The sequence below is a fragment of the Pteropus medius genome, unplaced genomic scaffold, assembly GCF_902729225.1.
Source record: "Pteropus medius unplaced genomic scaffold, Ma_sr-lr_union100, whole genome shotgun sequence".
NCBI lineage: Eukaryota > Metazoa > Chordata > Mammalia > Chiroptera > Pteropodidae > Pteropus > Pteropus medius.
In genome coordinates, this window is record NW_024342467.1 from 20,716,496 (window position 1) to 20,734,926 (window position 18,431).

General features: G+C 45.4%; 1 protein-coding gene across 3 annotated transcripts in view; it reads right to left on the reverse strand.

The window, feature by feature from the left end:
* The window catches only part of ELMO1 (engulfment and cell motility 1), a 455,772-nt gene that overhangs the window by 275,507 nt on the left and 161,834 nt on the right, over positions 1–18,431 (reverse strand). For all 3 annotated transcript variants that reach the window (XM_039862767.1, XM_039862765.1, XM_039862766.1), the window contains exons 8-13: positions 17,195–17,294; positions 11,161–11,312; positions 9,024–9,102; positions 5,333–5,383; positions 2,704–2,826; positions 1,164–1,295 (exon numbers count right to left, since the gene is read on the reverse strand). In XM_039862767.1, coding sequence (XP_039718701.1) covers positions 1,164–1,295; positions 2,704–2,826; positions 5,333–5,383; positions 9,024–9,102; positions 11,161–11,312; positions 17,195–17,294 — 637 coding nt within the window. The remainder of the gene's footprint in view (positions 1–1,163; positions 1,296–2,703; positions 2,827–5,332; positions 5,384–9,023; positions 9,103–11,160; positions 11,313–17,194; positions 17,295–18,431) is intronic.

The following is an 18,431-nucleotide window of genomic DNA, read 5'->3' on the forward strand; positions in this document are numbered from 1 at the left end:
ATCAGATTGTTAGATTTTCTTTTTTAGTTTAAGAAACATTATTGGAGAGGTTCAAAAACCATAATCGCTCTGATCCACTGCTAGTTAAAGTGGAAAACAGTCAATGTGTTCGTGAAAAGCAACTTGGTAATCTCCAAAGCCTTAAAAATATAGGCTGTTGCCATGACAGTTCCACGAATTGGTCCTGATATCACTATCATGGATGTGCATAAATGAGTGGCAAAGATGTTAATTATAGTCTAAATGATAATTTCAAAACTTTGAAACCTCAGCCAAAGGGCTTGGTTAAATAAACTACAGTGCACCCCAATAATAAAAACTCAGTAATGGAAAACAGTGCATGTTAACTGGTGTGGAAATGTTTTCAAAGACGCTTCTCGTGAAAGGCAGGTTCCCCCAAAACATGTAAAGCATGACAGCGATGTGCATAAATAATATTTGTGCGTGTTCAAGGAAATCATCTTTGCAATTATAAAATAATGACATATAATCACTTAGCCCAAATCTCACTTTTGCTGTTTATGATGGAGGTTAAATGGTAACCCAACTTCATGCCTGCAGAATTTGAGCTTAATTAACCCAAGGTCACTCAGAAACGTGGCGGTGGTAAAGACCAGAATAAAACAAATTACACTCAGGACAAGCCATGTTCTGATTAGCAAATTGAAAATAGGGAAATCTAGGAGACATTAGCATTTGTAGCAAGATGAAACTTTTAGGAAAATGTATGTTGCAGAAACCTTATTGTGGTTAAATTTCAGGAGACTCTCAATTCGATCCTGATATGAAATCGATATAAATAATCGAATCAATAACTCCATCCCACCATTGACATCACTCCCTTCATTCAAATAGAACCTTCACCATCTTGTGAAATAGACTGAGTACAGTCTAGAAGCATCCTGGGCTAACTACTCTTGGTTACACTTAATCAGAGCTGAATAAACAAACTCAGTATTAGTCACACTTGTGCAAGTTATTCCATTTCACTGCAGCCAGAAGAGATTTCCATGTGATCCTGTTTGAACCAGCTAAACATCTGGGAAATGTGGAAAGCATTCGGCAAGGCGCAAGCGGACCACACGCTCGGAGACATGAGCTATGCGGCTGAGGTCAGCCCCGGGACGCTGGGAGGACGGCGCTCGCTGGGGCGGCTTACTTACGATGAAGCCAAGTTTCTTATAATCCCGGGTGTACATGGACTTGCGTTTCTCCATGCTGCCGCTGCTGGTGTTCGGTTCAGACTCCGCATCAAAAGCAATTCTTCGAAGTTCAAATATGATGTCCCTCTGGGCCTGGAGCCGTGAGGGAGAAAGGAAAAGGGAGAGAGCCGCTTTCACTGTGTGGCATGACATATACGCTCTCCTTCCCCAGGGTCTGAGTGAATCACTGCCTTCAGGCGAGAGGAAAAGAGATGAAAGACCTCTAATGTTCTAAGTTAAGGCTCTGCCCACGCCTCGTCATTCTGCCCTTCTCCCCGCTGGTCAGGCCCGGCTTTACACCCCGAGGATCCTCACGGCCGAGTCATCTGCAACACTTGGGTCAACTGGCTAGTGAAGGTCTAAACGGAACCCCAAATATGATGGAAGGCTTGTGATTGGAGAAAGCCAAGTTCGAGGGCCTGGGAGCATGACACTGTTAGAAACAGGTTCATGAACAGTAGTCACGTGACAAGGGGTTCCTAACTCCACTGCGAAGTGCCTTCATACAAACAAACCCTTAACAACAGTTAAAATGGTATATTTTATTTTGTGTATCTTTTACCACAATGTGGGGAGAAAAAAAAAAACAAAAACAACTCTTTTGAATAAATAACAGGGTTTCCACACAGGGAGGGCTGTTCCCATCAAGATGCATCGCCCTCCTCCGCCAGCGGTGGTAAGATAAGTATCTCATCTCTCTGGGGTGACGCACTTGGCCTTGCCAAAAGCCCAGGGCACGGTAGAGGGCCTCTCCGAGCCTCTCCATCTCTCTCGATCGCACGGCCCCACACCGAGAATGAGGCACTGCAGAGCAACACCCTTCACGTGTGCCCTCCCGTCTGCGTGAGACCAGGCCGCACGTGCCAGCAACGAGCATTCGCCTTGCCAAAGCTGCAGCGCGGTTAAAGGCGAGAACGTGCTACGGCAGAGCGCCCAGCTGCCTCCTCTCACTGGGTCTCACACGGCAAAGTTCCCTCGGGCCCTTTTGGGTGGAGATGTAAGGTTTCGTGCACAACCACCACAGACCTAGAGGCAATCAGAGCACGTAGCCAACTGACCCAAGCACAAGCTCAGAAACTGGGTTGACCTGGGGCCCCCGCTTTTGGTGCTGGTCACTGGAGAATGGGGATCGCTTCCTCAACCTGCAGAGTCGACATCACACAGAGCTACCGAGAGGCTCTAGTTTTGGGGAATTGACCAAAGCTATTACCACAGAGGGTACTGGGGCCAAGGACCAAGGTTTGTGGTCATGTGATATCAAGCTTTCTAAACCAATAAAGAATATGCATGTGTTTGATGCATAATGAAACAATCCATTCATTCTATTTCCAGATTCTAGATTTGCCTAAATTTTAAATCCATTCTCCCAAATTCTGAGATAATAGTAAAACAGTAATAACATTCTCTAAAAACTCCTGGCTTCAGAGCAGCATGAGAAAAAGACTTTAAAGAAGATGCCCTCTTCATCACGTGGCTTTACGGCCATCTAGCGGGCACTCACCTGGTCCTGGGGGTCCATCTTGGTCATCATCCTGTCTTCTAAAAGGTTGAAGGTGAGCACCTGGAGCACGTACAGCTGATGTGCCATCTCATTATTGATGGCCCGCTGAGCTCGGATGACGTGCTGGAGAGATGGTTCACAAACAAAAATTTTTTTAAAAAGCAAGGAAAAAAAGCTAATGACAAAAGTTAATCCCCATCAGTACGATAAGTGGCACCTCAGAAGTCTTCATTTGCAGACACGGGGGCACGTAGGTTGGTGGAACTATCCTTCAAAAGAAAGATGAGAACACAAGGTGACCTTGGAGCTTTCTTTTATATCCATGGCCCAATTAGGTTCCTCGGTCTTTAGGTCAGAAACCAGGAAAAGACCCACTGTGTGCAGTGGGGCGTAGAAGAGGGAAGGCATTGGAAAGACCCTGGTCATTGCGGTCATATAAATCAAGAGAAGGTGTGTCTGAAATGATAGTATCTTGAAGAGAACTGGACTTTCTACAACGGAAACATTCCTTGCATACAGGAGAGGAATGAACGGTGCATATGGATTATAAGCATTTTTGCCATCCTCCCACCCTACGACTGTCTCTGACAGGTGATCCCACTTCTAAATGGAGAAAAATCTTAGAAGGAACACACTCAAGCGAAGTGCCTATCGGGTTTGTGGTTAATTCACTGTGAAAACTATGGGGGCCACCACTGCCCCTTGCAAGGCAGTGAGGGAATGCATGTCTGTTACTTTACTCGCCTATTAAAAATTAAGTAGCAAATAAAATGACGCTTCTTCTTGGAAACAGAACCAAAAGGGAACAAACCCACCTGAGCTGGCTCAGAAATGGGACTCATCTCCTCTTTGGCGGAGACCACGGCTGTGCCTTGAACACAGCTGGTCAGTGTGGTGGAGCAACCATTCGAATCAGTTATTCTGAATTGCTGGACCCAATCACATCTTACTGTCTGAAAAAACCTTTCCCCAGGTGCCCCCAAGCTGCAGGCACCTGAACTCAGCACCATGTCAGAATAGCCAATTAAAGAAGGAGGGGGTGAGGAGGAGAATGAAGAATAGGAGGAAGTCATGGAACCAAAATTATGGAGCTTGAGGGGGTGGGAAGCTAGGCGATGGGATGGGGCGTTGGACTAAAACCCCACCGCCTTCCATGCCCAGAACAGAATGTTAATTTGAAATATACGTTTAGAATCCAAAGTGTCTGGATGCTTAAGTATACAGGTGTCTGTCTTATTAGCAACTCAAAGGTGTCCGCACTCCAAGTTCTTCCCGGGGAATACCAACCTTGGACTTTCAGCCGTCAAAGTCTCATTTAAAAAGTCCCACTGAAGCAAATCGATCATCTGTGAGATACGGTGGTTGCAGACATGCTGCCCACCCCACTTCTGGGCATTCTAACTCTGACGGCCACACCAAGGTGACGTCGGCTATGGGCTGACACTGTCCCTCGGTATGTCTAACCCTTCACCCTCTCACTGTCCTCCGCTCCCACAAACACCTCCACGGAACTATGCATCACCAATGTGGCAGCTTCCGCTTGTATCCACGGAACCATGCATCAGTGTGGCAGCTTCGGCTTGTACTGAGAGCCAGCGTGAAAAATAAAGATACAATGAATCCTTCTGCAATTTCCACTAAACTGTTCTTAGACCTGGAATTAGAATGCTCTACCAACACCCAGCTCAGATTCCTGTTCCAGAGGGAAAAATACTTCAGCCCCAAAGAACCGGGGTGCCTCTTCCGTCAAAGAATGAAAATTACACTCATGTGTTTCTCTGCATCCTTGAGAGCTAGAATGTTTAAAATCGAACTTGATGACAAATTGTGGTTGTTACTATGGGCTTTGGGTTCTAGAATATTTATTTTGTTTGCCCTCATAAATTCTTTAATTTTTAATGGCCTCATTGTGTGGAATGTGTGTGTGTGTGTGTGTGCAGCCTGTGTGTGTCTGTAAGCTTCAAGAACTATTTGGAATCAATCGCACATGCCTCTTTCAGCTTTTGGTTAAAAGTCAAGTAGCAGATAAAGCTCCAGGAAATCTTGCCATTTGATTCATTTCTCAACATTCACAACGTGACACGCAGGCCTTCTTTCCCACTGAGGTTTCCGGTCACGTTTGCACTGCAGTTAATGAGCAGGTTCCACGTATGTCTTTTCTGCTCTCCTCTTGCAAAAGGGGCACGGGAGATGGATGGCCGAAATGTCAGGAGTTCTCTCGGGGTCTGACACATGTCCAGCTGGTTCCCTCATTACAAACAGTGGACGCTCATAGTCATAGACTCTCTAAGTCATGGAGCGCCCGATTTCCCTGAACGCAAAGCTAAAGCTATGGCGAGGAGAACAAGCCCGCCCCACCAAGGGGGTCCAACGCTTCCTGCCAGACGGTCTTTCTCTCCAGCGCAGTTCGAGAGACCCCCTCCCTCCAATCAGTGGGTGCCGTGCCCGTGGGAAAGCCTCGTGCATTCCAATCCCGACAGCACACTGTTTCCTCCTTTCTAGTTCCTACTCCTTCGCCACAGAAGCAAGTCACGGAAGGAACCATGACCTAAAGCTGGAAGAGGAGATGAACGCACCAGAACCTTCCTTCCCGCCCCAAGCAAAGCGGGCACCGCCCGTAGGCACTCACCGTTAAAATGATGGACCGCAGTTGCTTCTGAGCCAAAATGTTCGCCATCTCCTGTGGGAGGAAAACACACCCACACGAAAGCTTAGAAAGATACATTTCACTGTGGTCCGAAATGATTCTATCCTAGAGTGTGCTTCCTAACTGGATATCAGCAGTATTTCTTATGAAAGAATGGACTCAGGAGGCACTGGTGTTCAGATTACTTTTTGAACGTTCTGTTTAGATAATAAAGCCGTCATCCAAAAGCAAAGAAAGGAAATCTGGGACCTGCAAACTTTTTTTTTTTTTTTTGGCATTTCTTTCTTCCAGGAAAAGGTGAATGCTGGATAAAAATCACAAACACTCCAGCTGAAAGCAACGGCCCCTGGAAGGGCTCAGCAGCTGTTACTAGAATGTCCGTGCGCAGGGCGCCCCGACGAGGCCACACGTGCCTGCCCCGGGAGAGTCAGTACCAGAGAAACAGCACTCTGCAGAGCAAAGTCTTCTAAACGTTCACCTTAATCTGAGCAAAACCAAAGAGCGATCAGTACATCCCCCAGAACCCGAAAGTCGTCTGTGTGAGTGAGCGGAGCGCAAGGGGTTTGAGCGAAGGACACACCCATGTCTGGGCCAATGTTCGTCTCTAGCGTCCACGTCCTGCTCCGCCAAGCCTCATGTCTGCAGGGCATGCATGGTGCGCTGGCCTGCCTGACGGGCATACAGGATTGGAGCATACAGGATCTCATTCGATTTTTTCCATTTGATTTTATCGAATGAAATCGTTCACAGACGCCCTTTCTAAGTTCAGCAAGTAGACGCTAAGTGAAAATCAAATCGTTGCATACAATCTTGTTGCGAACATTCAAAAACAAAAATACTGCTCATATTCAGGAAGACTCTTGGATGTGTGTGTGTGTGGGGGGGGTGCTTTTAGTGTTGCCACTCTTATTGAGTAGAGAAGAAACTAAACTACGATTCGAAAACACAGCCGTGAATGTGGTCAAGGTGAACACCAACTCGCAGAAAGCAAGGAGAAGCCAGGACGCGGGGGGAGGAAACGTGAGGCGGGGACCCGGGCGGGGCTGGGCGGGAGTGGAAGGGGGAGCACGGGGCTTGCTTTGTGCCGACCACGGGGACACGGGGACTTACAGTCAGAGGACAATCAAGGATGTCAACACTGCTTTCTACGCCAACCTAACGCCGTCACGGCCACCACAGAAAGGAAAGCAAGCAGGAGAGAAGGAGGGACGGAGATTCAGAGGGCTCTGTTAGAGGTCACGGCTTTATTTAGTGTCCCTGCTGACCCACTGCCTTGAGGAGAAAAGCACATAAATACTGTACGGTGTTTTCGAAAAGGCTGGATGGCGTGAAAGGCAAAATCTGATGGGAAGTCCTCTGCCAACCTCTTGAAAACAAAAACGCATTCAGAAGCGAGTCAATGGCAATGCGGAAGAAACCTGCCCTGCGCCGTGCAGACGGGCAGCGCTTTCCTCCCGATCGAAATGGAAGACCCATATTTCTTTCCTTAGACCAGATGAGAAACAAAAGGCCCAAAGGATCCTACAGTTCTTTTAATTTATTTTCTTTTGCCGAAATGAAATTGCTGCCTAATTGCGACACGAAGAAACGAAAAGAAAGAAAAAAAATTCTCTGTGACTATTTTTAGCCTATGGATTTATAAAATTTTAGAGTAAGTTATAAGGAACAATATATTTCCACCATCTAGAGCAATTATTCTAATTACTTATTTACATGATTTATCTTCTGCATAAGACTATGGTCCCCTCACGGGCAGTGAGACTGTCCCTTTCATCTTTGTATTCTGAGCCCACAGCACGATATCTGGCACAGAGTAGATAGTAAATGTTTCATAAAAGAATGAATGTATATTTTCCAGTATCCCCCTTAAAGAACAAGAATTTGATCAGAGAGAAAATTAAAAAATCCTTGTCATCATGGATTTTTTTTGGTGGTTGTTCCAATACTGAGTAAACAATTCCACATAAAATATTTTATACAAAGAGAGATAGATATAAATATAGGTAAAGATATATTGACTTGTTTAGTTTTTAAAGCAGTTTAAGAAAAATAGTTCAGGTAGAAATGCTGTAAACAAGGAGGTCTCTACACAGAGCAGAGAAGGAGGTAGGACCGTGACGCTCAGCGTGCTGAGGTTTTCTCTCTGGAGATGCGCCATGAGCATTTTTAAAACGTCTTCCCTTGGAATATATTTTTTTCTAATTTTTCTACCAAATCTTTTAACCGAAAAGTTTTTTTTTTTTAATAATGCTTATCAAAACCATAAATATTTGGAATTTGGAGGAACTTCACTAACATTTTTGCCATGAAAATAGTAAAATGAATAATGGCAAGAAGCTATATATATATAAAAAAAATGGATCTTCGTCACTATCTTTACTTCAAAGACTAAATTATTTATATAATATTCCCAGATTTTTCTGCTGGAGTTATCATGAGCGTATTGGGATATGAACGTAAAGGAGCAGCTCCACCAATGACCCCACGGAAGATGTGCAAAGCCACCTTTAAAAATCCAGCCTCCATCACGGCAGGCACTGGCTAGTTCCAGCAGACAAAACCAGATGCACTGGAGTGACTCTGAGGTCACTGCACTCACTGTGCACACAGAGCCCCCAGGACTGAGCAAATAATCGTAAGTGGAAGACAAACCAGAAACCCTTACATTTAGTCACTGAGGTTTAAAATCTTTGACAACTCCAAAAAAAAAAATTTTTAATTAAAAAAATAAAATTCTTGACACAGTATTGAGTGGCACACTAGCTATCTAAGTTCTTCTAAAACTATTTACTGGCAAGTGTTCTGGAGGTCCCAGCACACTTTCTAATCATTAAAAGATCTCGTCTTTCCACCCAGTTTTTAAACGAAGTGAACTGTGACCCCAGGTAACATAGTGTGTGTTATGCAGCCACGGAAAGAATAATGGATTCTGAGGTGTGAGCTGAAATCCAAGACAAAGATTCCACGTCTTCCACACGCCGCCCTCCCATAATGGTTCTGAAGAACCTTAGCTGAAGAACCCAAGGCCTGAACAGACCAAGGAGAGTCTCACGGGGTCCGTTTCACATGGGCAGGTTTATGGGTCCATTCCCCTCGCTCACACAGAGGAGGGGAGAGGAATGGCTCAGTCCCCGAGCCACGCCCACGCGTGGGCGACAGAAGTGTCCTCGAGGGACAGCCCTTCTGCCACAGGTACAGTTATTTCAATGAGTGGCAGCAATCGGCATGTCCTGCCCTGTGTCCCTGCACCTGTCCACCTCACACTCCCCAGGGCAAAGCTGACACCTCTCAGGGTCTCAGTTTCCTCATCGGAAAAGTGGGGCCCACACGCGCCTTGCCCCAGGGAGCAGTCGATGAAGTGACAAACGAGCATGGGGACGTCTAACTGTGCTTCCGCCACGGCTGCTATGCTTTCGTCACTTTATGTTTTGGGCTTCTACGTTTTCGTTTCATTTGATGAAAGGACTCTCTCTCAATGGCTGGGACAGCCCTGGGACATCGGACGAAGGCCTGCCCATGTCCACCTAGTTCCCACTGGATCTGTGAATGATCCCGGGCTGGCCAGCCAAGAGCAGAGCAGCAGGAAGCCCGAGGAGTCTCTGGGATGGGCAGGAGCTGCACCAGGAGCTGCCAGTCCCGGGCACCGTCTTAAGACTAAAGAAATGCAGCTTACCTGCCTCCTCTCGTCAGGGGCCTTTAGGAAAAGTGCATTAATCACGGCAATGGTATAGGTTTGGATTTCTTGATCTGTCCTGTAAAGACACAGAAAAATACAGAAAGTCAGAAGATGCTACCCCTGAGTCAGACCATGATGAGGCTTCTGATCATCTCCCCATAAAAGGTGAGGAAAGCAGGACCTAGAAAATGCAGATGGCACTGAAAACATATGTCAACCATCGCGAGGCTGGAAACACAGTGGGGGGCAGGGCCATTACTATTGTCCGCCAGACAATACTGCCCAGTAGGGATCACCCGGAAAATACAGGTGGCTAGCACAATCTGTCCCCTTCTTCTCTATGAGGATTAAATCATGGACTCAGTGGATGTGTGTGTGTGTGTGTGTGTGTGTGTGTGTGCGTGTGTGTGTGTGCGTGTGTGTAATTTTCTATCTGATACATGAACTATATCTGGGAGTAGACCTGGGCGTCCCCACATTCCTGGGCTTATTAGAGAAGAAACTGCTTTGTCTCCATGGCGATGATATCACATACTCTGAAAATCTATTTCCAAAGAGAAACTTTTTAATAACAAGAAGTTCAAGATTTTATGTTTAAAAATTTGCTTTTCACTGCAATGAAATCCGAAATTCCAAAAGAAGCAAAGATGTAATGTAAGCTGCATGGTAAATAGTAAATAAGAAGGACTCAAGGGGTAAACAAAGAACAGCTATGAGCTACATTTAGCGATGATTTAGGGGGAGGCAGAGCTGAGAACGAGGTCTCTGGCAGGATGACATCAAGTCCAGTGCACCATAGGCTTCTGTGTGGTCTTGGACAAGTTCATGGGGTGTCCCTAAGACACAGTTCTCTCCTCTGTAACACCGAGTAAGAACACACTTATTTCAAGGGCTTGCATTCTGGATAAAATGAGGCCATGTACATAAAATCCTTACCAGATAAGAAGCTCCCTCCCTTGGTGAAGGACACTGTGAATGCACAAGTACGCCCTTGGGATCCAGAAAAAAGATGCAGACTATAAAGAACGTGAAACTGGCATTATCTCTAGAGCCGTTTCACACAAAATCATCACTGTGGAGCATGCACTAATTTTTACCTGAGGCCACAATCTATAGACTGTTGTGTGACCTAAAATTTTACATTCTGGTCACCACCCCTTCTCCAAATGAAGAAAACATCAAACGCACTTTGGTAGTTTATATTATTCTAAACAACACTTAACATTTCAGTATACTGAGAACCGCTGAATATTCCCTCCATCTCTACCCTGCACCCCCAAACGGGGGATCAGGCTTCCTCTTGTGGATTTACAAACATGCCCTGAGAGACCGAGCTTACTGGGATGCAGTCACATCGGTGCCAATGAGAGAAAACGCCTCCTATGAGGCGTCCACAGAGGCCATAGCTCCTGTCCTCCCCAAGGCTTAGCGGCTTAAGTCTCCCTTGGGTTACAAAAGTACCCCAGCATCCTTTCCATAAACTCCTTGTTCCGGGTAAGCCAGCGCAGGATGGTTGCCACCTGCAGCCCCCAATACCATCGTTTACAAAGTAGCATTGTGCAGTGGGCTCCTTCTCAGTCCGGCGTCATCAGAGACAACCTTACTAGTTACCTAAGGAAGAGAGAAGGGATAAAGCTAGGGGCCTTGTCCTGTAGCTCAAGCTCTGGAGAAAACAATGCAGGCATCGTAAAATACAAAAGAAGGTTGTTGTAATCACCTCGAGCCTAAAGAAAGAAGCCTGCCTTTAAAAATTCTTAACCGACTATGAAAATACTCTCTATGTCACAGAAAACGCTGTTAAAGAGAGACTATGCTGAGAACTTAAGAGAACAAATTGTCTTATTATGTGTGTCTTGTTAAAAGTAAAACTCTACAGATATCCACCAACATTGGTCAAACTTAGGTACCTACTAAGGGCCAGGCACTAGGGACAGAACAGTGTTAGGCATGGAGCTCCCCCAGGGACAAGTAGCTGTGCCATTTCAGTATGTTGGGGGATGAGCATGGTACATGGTCTGATTAAAAGCCAAATCGAGATTCTATATATGTAATCAAGTCAATGTAAGATGGTTCACAGGCATTAGGGTGGCCGAAGGATCCCCCCTCCCCGCGGTGGTGGTGTCCGCACGCTTACCCTTGGAGATGTGGGATGAGCTGGCCAATGGTGATCTCCTGGGCCACCTTCTGGTAGAGGTCATGGCTGTTGAGCACCATCGACTCCAAAATGGCCAAGGACCGCTGCAGGATCGAGGTGTCCATGGCTGACTTGTTCACAAAGCTCGCTATCTGGAAGTGCAAGCAGGACACAGTTGACTAGTTGTGCTGAGCAGGGCAGAAAGGAGGGAAAGGCGTGATTCGAGCATCAGGAGCTCATTTACCACGGGACACTGGGGATACAAGCTGAAGAGCAAGGAACGCACTGAGCCAACAACGATCGTCTAGGACGTTATTACAAAGCGCCACTCCTATAATTCAACAACAAGCAGTTTTGAAAAGGAGACGGCGTCAAAGGAGTATTCTGTCTGGTTTCTCTGGGATTATTCTGAGTCTCAGCTCTCAGGAGCAGGCGATTTCAACACATACAGTCATCCCTCCGTATCCACACGGGCTTGGTTCCAAGATCCCCCTCAGATGTCCAAACCCACAGATGCTTAAGTCCTCTATATTTTTAAAATGGTATTTGCATGTAACCTACATTTCACATAGGCTACAGCAGGGTACGCCTACACATCCCTTCATCCGCGTAAATTCCGCGTAGTGCTTGGCGCCTGACCAATTCGGGTTTTGCTTTCTTGGAACTTTCTGGAATTTTTTTTTTTTTAAATACTTTACACTTGGTTGAATCTATGGATCTGAAACTCGTGAACAGGGAAGCCAACTGTTACCGAGGGCTCTTGTGTTTCTTCGAGTCAGTAACTTCTACGTATACCAATAGCCACAATCCTTCTCATCCTCAGGCTTCTCCATCACTTTTATGTTCTCATGACGACCCCGTCACATTCTCAGGGACTCGCATAGACCACACTTGTCGGCACAACTCCACTTTCCAGTTGCTGGCTGCTCTCCTTGCTCTGGCTCAATGCAACGCTCTCTTCCCCATCCCTTCTTTTTATATAATTAAAGTAAACTCTTCTCATCTCTCCAAAATTTAGCAAACAGGCAAACATTTAAATTCGCAGTGCGAAAAGTTAAAATAATCGTTTAAGCTCTGAAATGTACTCCCTAAGGAATGAATCACTTAGGCCACGAACATAATAAATCACGACGTAAGAGAGAAGGCAAAGCCGGGGCCGGAATAATGGATTGTAGTAACCCATACACATGGGTGCCATGAAGGTTTTATTTTAGAGGCCTCATTAAAAGTTATTACTAACTGTTGACAACTCGCACTAAAAGGCCGTGATTATATCAACATAATGACTGCTTTCTTAAATGCTAAATGATTTGGTTCTGTGACAAATTGACACTGGCTGCTTCCCCTGCTGACACTAATTTCTCCCTTTGTGCTGTCCCATCGACCTCTTCTCCTCATCCCTTCTCCATCCTTGGTGGAGAGAAAATGCGAAGGCCTCCATGGCAACTGTCCTTACCATCTCAACCGTTTCTAGCCCAGTGACTCCTGGGTAAAAGTAGGGGTTGGGGTACAGATACCAATACCCTCTCTGCCCCCAGATACATCAGGATCTCAGAGAGTGGGAAATAAATAACATGACGTATAAGTAACGTTATTGTTTTATATTTAAAAAAAAAACTATTATTTTGTAATATAAACTACAGGAAGAACATGAGAATTTTAAGATTCTCAAAAGGCTGGCCTGTGGTCCAACCCACCCCTGGGGTAGTAAGATGGCATCTTTTTCGGTTTCTTCTAGATCCCAGATTTCCCTCTAACACAAATTTACCCTCTACCTCCATAAATATCCTTTTGACAATGTGTGCTCCGTGGAAATACTTAATCGTAATTCTGAATTTTCTTTAATATGAAGTCCACCTTCTTACAATGGGTTTTAAAATTCTGTTAACTCTTTGCCTTGGTTCGGCCTTATTTGTATCTCACATACATATTTCATATTCCATTTGTGGAACAAATTGAAACTAATCTCTTATCTTCGATAAACCTCTTTAAAATGAATCTTTTCTTTTACTTCACCTCTTTCTTGACCCATAGAATCCATGATTCCAAAATGAGCATTTCGCATATCATGCCTCGCTGGGTGCTGCCTGGTAGCGAATGAGCTCATAACCCCTTAGAGTCCTACGCACAATTCTGGAGGAGATGCCCGTCACTTTCTGAAACTAACATCTACCTTTTGGCCTTTCTTTGCCAGTGATTTTAACCTGACATTTAAATGACCCAGTATTTTCATCTAATAACCAAAGCATCAGGGCTGATGGAGCAAACATAACGACTCCCAGAATGAACCATGGAGAGCATGGCGCTCCACTCCCACATTTTAATTTTTCCAGGCAGAGGCCCATAAATCTCTCAAGATTTTAAGAGGCAAAAATTACTGGGTCTCTTAACCGAAATGGCTGGATGTTTGTCCAAGCATTGGAAACACTGCAGGGTGTACCAGGCCCTCCTGCTAAGGTTTCAAGAGCATTTGTACAAAACTTTTCTGCCAAGAAAAGGCACTGATGTTATACTTGGCGAGGAGAAAACCAACTCGTAACAGAAAGTTCTAAGTGTGGAGTTTTTGTTTTCTTTTTTTTCTTTCGTTTCTTTTTTCCTCCATGTCTTCCTACCCTCTCCCGTACTAGCCAGGTCTTTAAAAAGCAACAATTTATGTTGGCATCAAGGGATTCCATGTTTCAAAGTGTTTATGAAATCATGTTATTTATTGCAAAGTTTGTAACTAGAATCTAGGTCCACACAGAACAAAGCAGACAAATGAGCAGAGTAGCAGATAGGGGCTGGCAGTGGAAAAAATGCTTCTCCAAAGTGCTATGAATTTGGCATTAATAGGAAGCCAAGTCTGCACCACAGAGATAAGAATCTTCTGTCAGTGTATTTCCTAGTAGATTTTTGTTGAGATAAAGCTCCATTTAAAAGACAGTTGCCTACATACAATTCCTGGGTTGTCAGGGTGCTGAATTTGATCCAGCTAATGAATAAAAAAAAGTTAACCTTACAAAAACTATCAATTATAAAGTCATTTCTGATGACCATTTTTCAAATTCACATAGGGGTTGAGATCTAAGTAGCAATGCAAAGGAGACAGAATGATTGGGAATGAGGATATGGGATATGATAAATGAATCGCCTTCTGAAAATATTTTAATTTTTTATTCAACCTATCAAGACTGCTAGTCTTTGCTTCCTTAGATTTAATATGATTTTTCATTAAATTTCAGTAAATGGAAAGCGTTTTCCTAAGAGTTAGAAAATTAAATCATCATCATTCTCTCTAACCAATTTCACATCATTTAAAGAAAGACAGCTTTGTAATTCATTTACACTCGTAACTGAAATTTTACTTGAAAAGTATTTAAATACATTGCCACTATATTCCTTCTCGCCTTCAAGTTCTAAGGTTTAAAACTATGCTCCCAGAGGCAATCTCATTCATTCATTTCTCAGAACTGTATGAAGGTCTTACTCTGTGCCAGGCTGTGAAGATAACATCACAGAGAAAGCGTGGTCCCACCTTCCTGGCACTCGGGGTTTCTTGGGAGAGCCAGTCAAATGAACAAACAATTCACAGACATGTCCTACGTGCTGGAACTGGGGCAATCGGAAGACCCAGAAAGAATGGAGAGCGGAAGAAATCACTTAACAGTGACGTAGGGAGGACTGGACAAGAGGCATGCTGGCGGAGCGAGTCTTCAGAACTATTCTCTCCACCGCCTGAAAGCGCAGGTGCGTGACTGAGGACGGGGAGAGAACCCTGGACCATGGGAGCATTCACAGCCCACCGCCGATGACCTCGCTTAACCTCCACACGCCACTGCGACCTCGTCTCTAGAACAGGAATAACAAGACTGTCTGTTCTGCTCTGGAAAGGGCTGCTGCAGGGATCAACAGAGACCGCCACTGTGGTCAGTGACAGCACGCCGCAGCCTTCGGGAATTCGTGCTGAGAGCAGTGTTGTTTTTACAGAAAAGGAGGCTCTGAGGACAGACAAGCGAGGCTTTCCCACGTGGATGTGGGACAGAAGGGCTGCTGCTAATTCACAACGAGCTAGAATTTTCGTTAAGTATAAAAAGAGCCACGAAAGCCAGTTTCTTCAGATTGAACTTGCTTCTCTAGAACTTTTACCTTAGAAAGACAGGATACGACAATTTGTTCATAACGCACTGAAATTTCCGGGGCTTTCTCACTTACGACCTTTTTTTTCTTTTTAGCAGTTTTGACAAATATAACCAAAAAGAGGCCTCCTCTTTTTTGGGATGTTTTCTAAGTGGTTCCCATAGCTCATCGCCTTTGGCTTTATGCTCTTAGTTAAGGAAGAGGACCCAGAGGTGTCAAGAAGGCCCTGGGTTCCCAATCGGCTCTCGTCTGAAATAACGCTGCAGCGTCGCACAGGTGTCCAACCTGAGGGGCTCCCGTTCCCAACGCCCTCATTCAACGGGGGGCTCTCATACGCCCGGCAAGTCAAGGCAGTATCTCCCTCGAGATATTCACTTGTAAAGGGAAAGGGGTCACTTCCCAGTGGGGACACCGCAGACACCACCTGCAGTGCGTGATCGAGGTCAGCATCACCACTGTTCTTACAGACGCGGGAACGTCAAGGGCCGGATGTGATGGGCTGGGAAGGACACGGCCTTACCTCCCCGGTACTCTTGCCGAAAACGCATAAACCGCAATTTGACCGTGAGGGAAATTAGTTCTACGAAATAACTGACCAGTACTTTTGAAAGTTGTCCAAGCATGAAACACAAGGAAAAAGTGAGAAATCGTCAGCTCGGAAGACGCTGAAAAGACGCGACAACTAAATGCAGGGTAGGATCCTGGAGTTGGTTTTTAACCAGAGAAAGAACATTCGTAGAAAAAACAGATGGGATCAAATAATGGGGATAGCATTGCACCACCGTTAATTGCTGAGTGTTGATCACTGCTCTGTCATTATGCAAAGCATTATTAACAGGGGAAGCTGGACGAAGGGCATATGGGAACATTCTGTGCTATTTTTTGCAACTTTTCTGTAAATCTACCACGATTTGAAAATAAAAGGTTTAAAAAAATTCAGGTGACTCCTCCTGGGTTTCGTTTTGAGTTTCTGGGTTTGGCTTAGGTTTTCCAGCTTTCGCACAGATTCTCTGGAATTCTTTATTTGAGGTAACCCTTACCAGGAACCAACACTTAGAAAATAAAGTTACGAATTCCTAACATCTCTTCATCCCCAGTACAGCAGCGGGAAGAAAAAGGTCAATACACTTACAAACCATTTCACAAATATAAAGAGAGAAAAGAAAATAAGTTAAGAAATTAGTAAATAATAATAACCAATGATTTAATGCGACATTTAATAGTTATGAAATCAGGGCTGCCATCTTTGTTAGCAGACTGGAAGCAGACCGTGATTCGGAGTGTCTCTATTCCAACTCGACTGCAGGGAACGGTGGGGTTCTCCTGCCTCTGCTCCCCATGCCTGGTCCACTTCCATCTATCCTTCACTAGCTTCCTCCTACAGAACGAGCAACGAGGCAAACCAGCTGACCTCAGAGATGTTTATTCCGCCATGACTACATGTAAGCTGGCTTGCCCTGCCTGAGAGGCACAGACCCCAGCACACCACTTTCCTGTGGGGCCCTGTCCCCGACCCAGGCACGCAGGGTGTCGGTCCACCTGGCCCCTTTCCCTTTCACTCAACTCGGGGCTGGGGGTAGGAGGTTTGAGAGGGTCAGAGGAGCTCTATTTACGTCTTGAGAACAGGCGCGTTCTCCACAGGGACTCAGCAGTCACTTTCGTGGGTTTAACAACGCGACGTCTTGATCTTTCTCGACTATGGATTTCACGCAATCTTTTATTATTTTGATGGGGAGAATATGTCATTTTCACATACAATTTAGGGGCCTTGACCCCCATATACATAATACTGTCAAAACCCCAACCACCCTTTAGCACAAAGAACTAAAGGAACCAACTAGAAGAGATCCTCAAAGCAGAGAAGCTATCCATGAAGGGAAGAAGGAATTTAAGCTTAGAGAAGCACAATCGGCATTACCTTCTTAATGAACGCCACCGAGAACGTATCCCAGGACACTATTCCGTGGTCCATCAGCTCGACGAAGGCCGTCAGGGTGAAGGACAGCATGTCTCCAAAGCTGGAAAACACAGGGAGACGCATGGTCATGGGCCCAAGCGCTGACAGCAAGGGGACGCGCAAGTGACAGAGCTTTATGAAAATGCGTACGGGCAGAACTACAAGAGATTGCTGGTATAAGCAGCTGGGCCACGGGCAGACGCCTCACAAACCCGCGTCCACGGGAAGGAGGTGGGTTGGCCTCACCGAGGTGAGCCAGGGCCTCCGTGGGGCAGACCCGGGCTCAGGCTGGCTCTTGCTCTGGTGAGCTGTGTCGTACTGGAAAGTGCGCTGACCTCTCTGAGCCTCTGTCTTCTCAGCAGAAAAACTGGAGAGTGATGTGCATTTCACCACAGGGCTGCCTCTGGAGCTCTAAATAACGTGTGCTCGGTAGATGAAAGCTTAAAGGAAAGCTTCCTAGCAGAGGAGAGTGAGGGGGACTGAGAAAGGCCACTGTGCTTCTTTTATTACCCGCGGGCACCCAGAAGGAGGATGAGAACGAATTCTCTTCCGGGTATTAGTGCTTGCCATGGACCATGTGGTGTCTCCATACCTGTGTGCCTGTGTTCCTCTGTGTGTGTGTGTGTGTGTGTGTGTGTAAGTGCACGCACACACAAATTTATGATACAAATAGATACATAAGCATATTCATTCCCATGTCACACTCAGCAGTTTCGCCTCCGTTAACAGGCTTTATAGGATGGCTGTGGAGATAATGACTGTTGGCAGCTGAGACCTGCTGTGATTCAGAGGCTGCAGGAAGGGCCTAATGCGTACATTAGAAACCCAAGCACAGCAGCCCTACCCGTGTCCCTTATGAGACAATATCGTGCTTTCTGGTGCCTTCAGAACAATACTTTCACAGAGACTCGGAGTCTTTTACAGATGCTCTCACCACTATCACGAATTTTCATCATCATAAATATTAACGTGAACCTCTCAGGATTAGCCCTCTCTCTTCGAGTACACTGAATGATGCCATCAGGATTTCTACTCTGTATAGAACCGCGCTAGCTCATACTCTTGATTTTGAAAATATAAAGTTGGTTGTTCAGATTTTGAATCTGTTGACTCATATAAACCACAATTGCTACATTGCAACGTCTCAAAAAATGTTTCAATTGAATCTTCCCATCGATTTTCAACTAACAGAATAGAA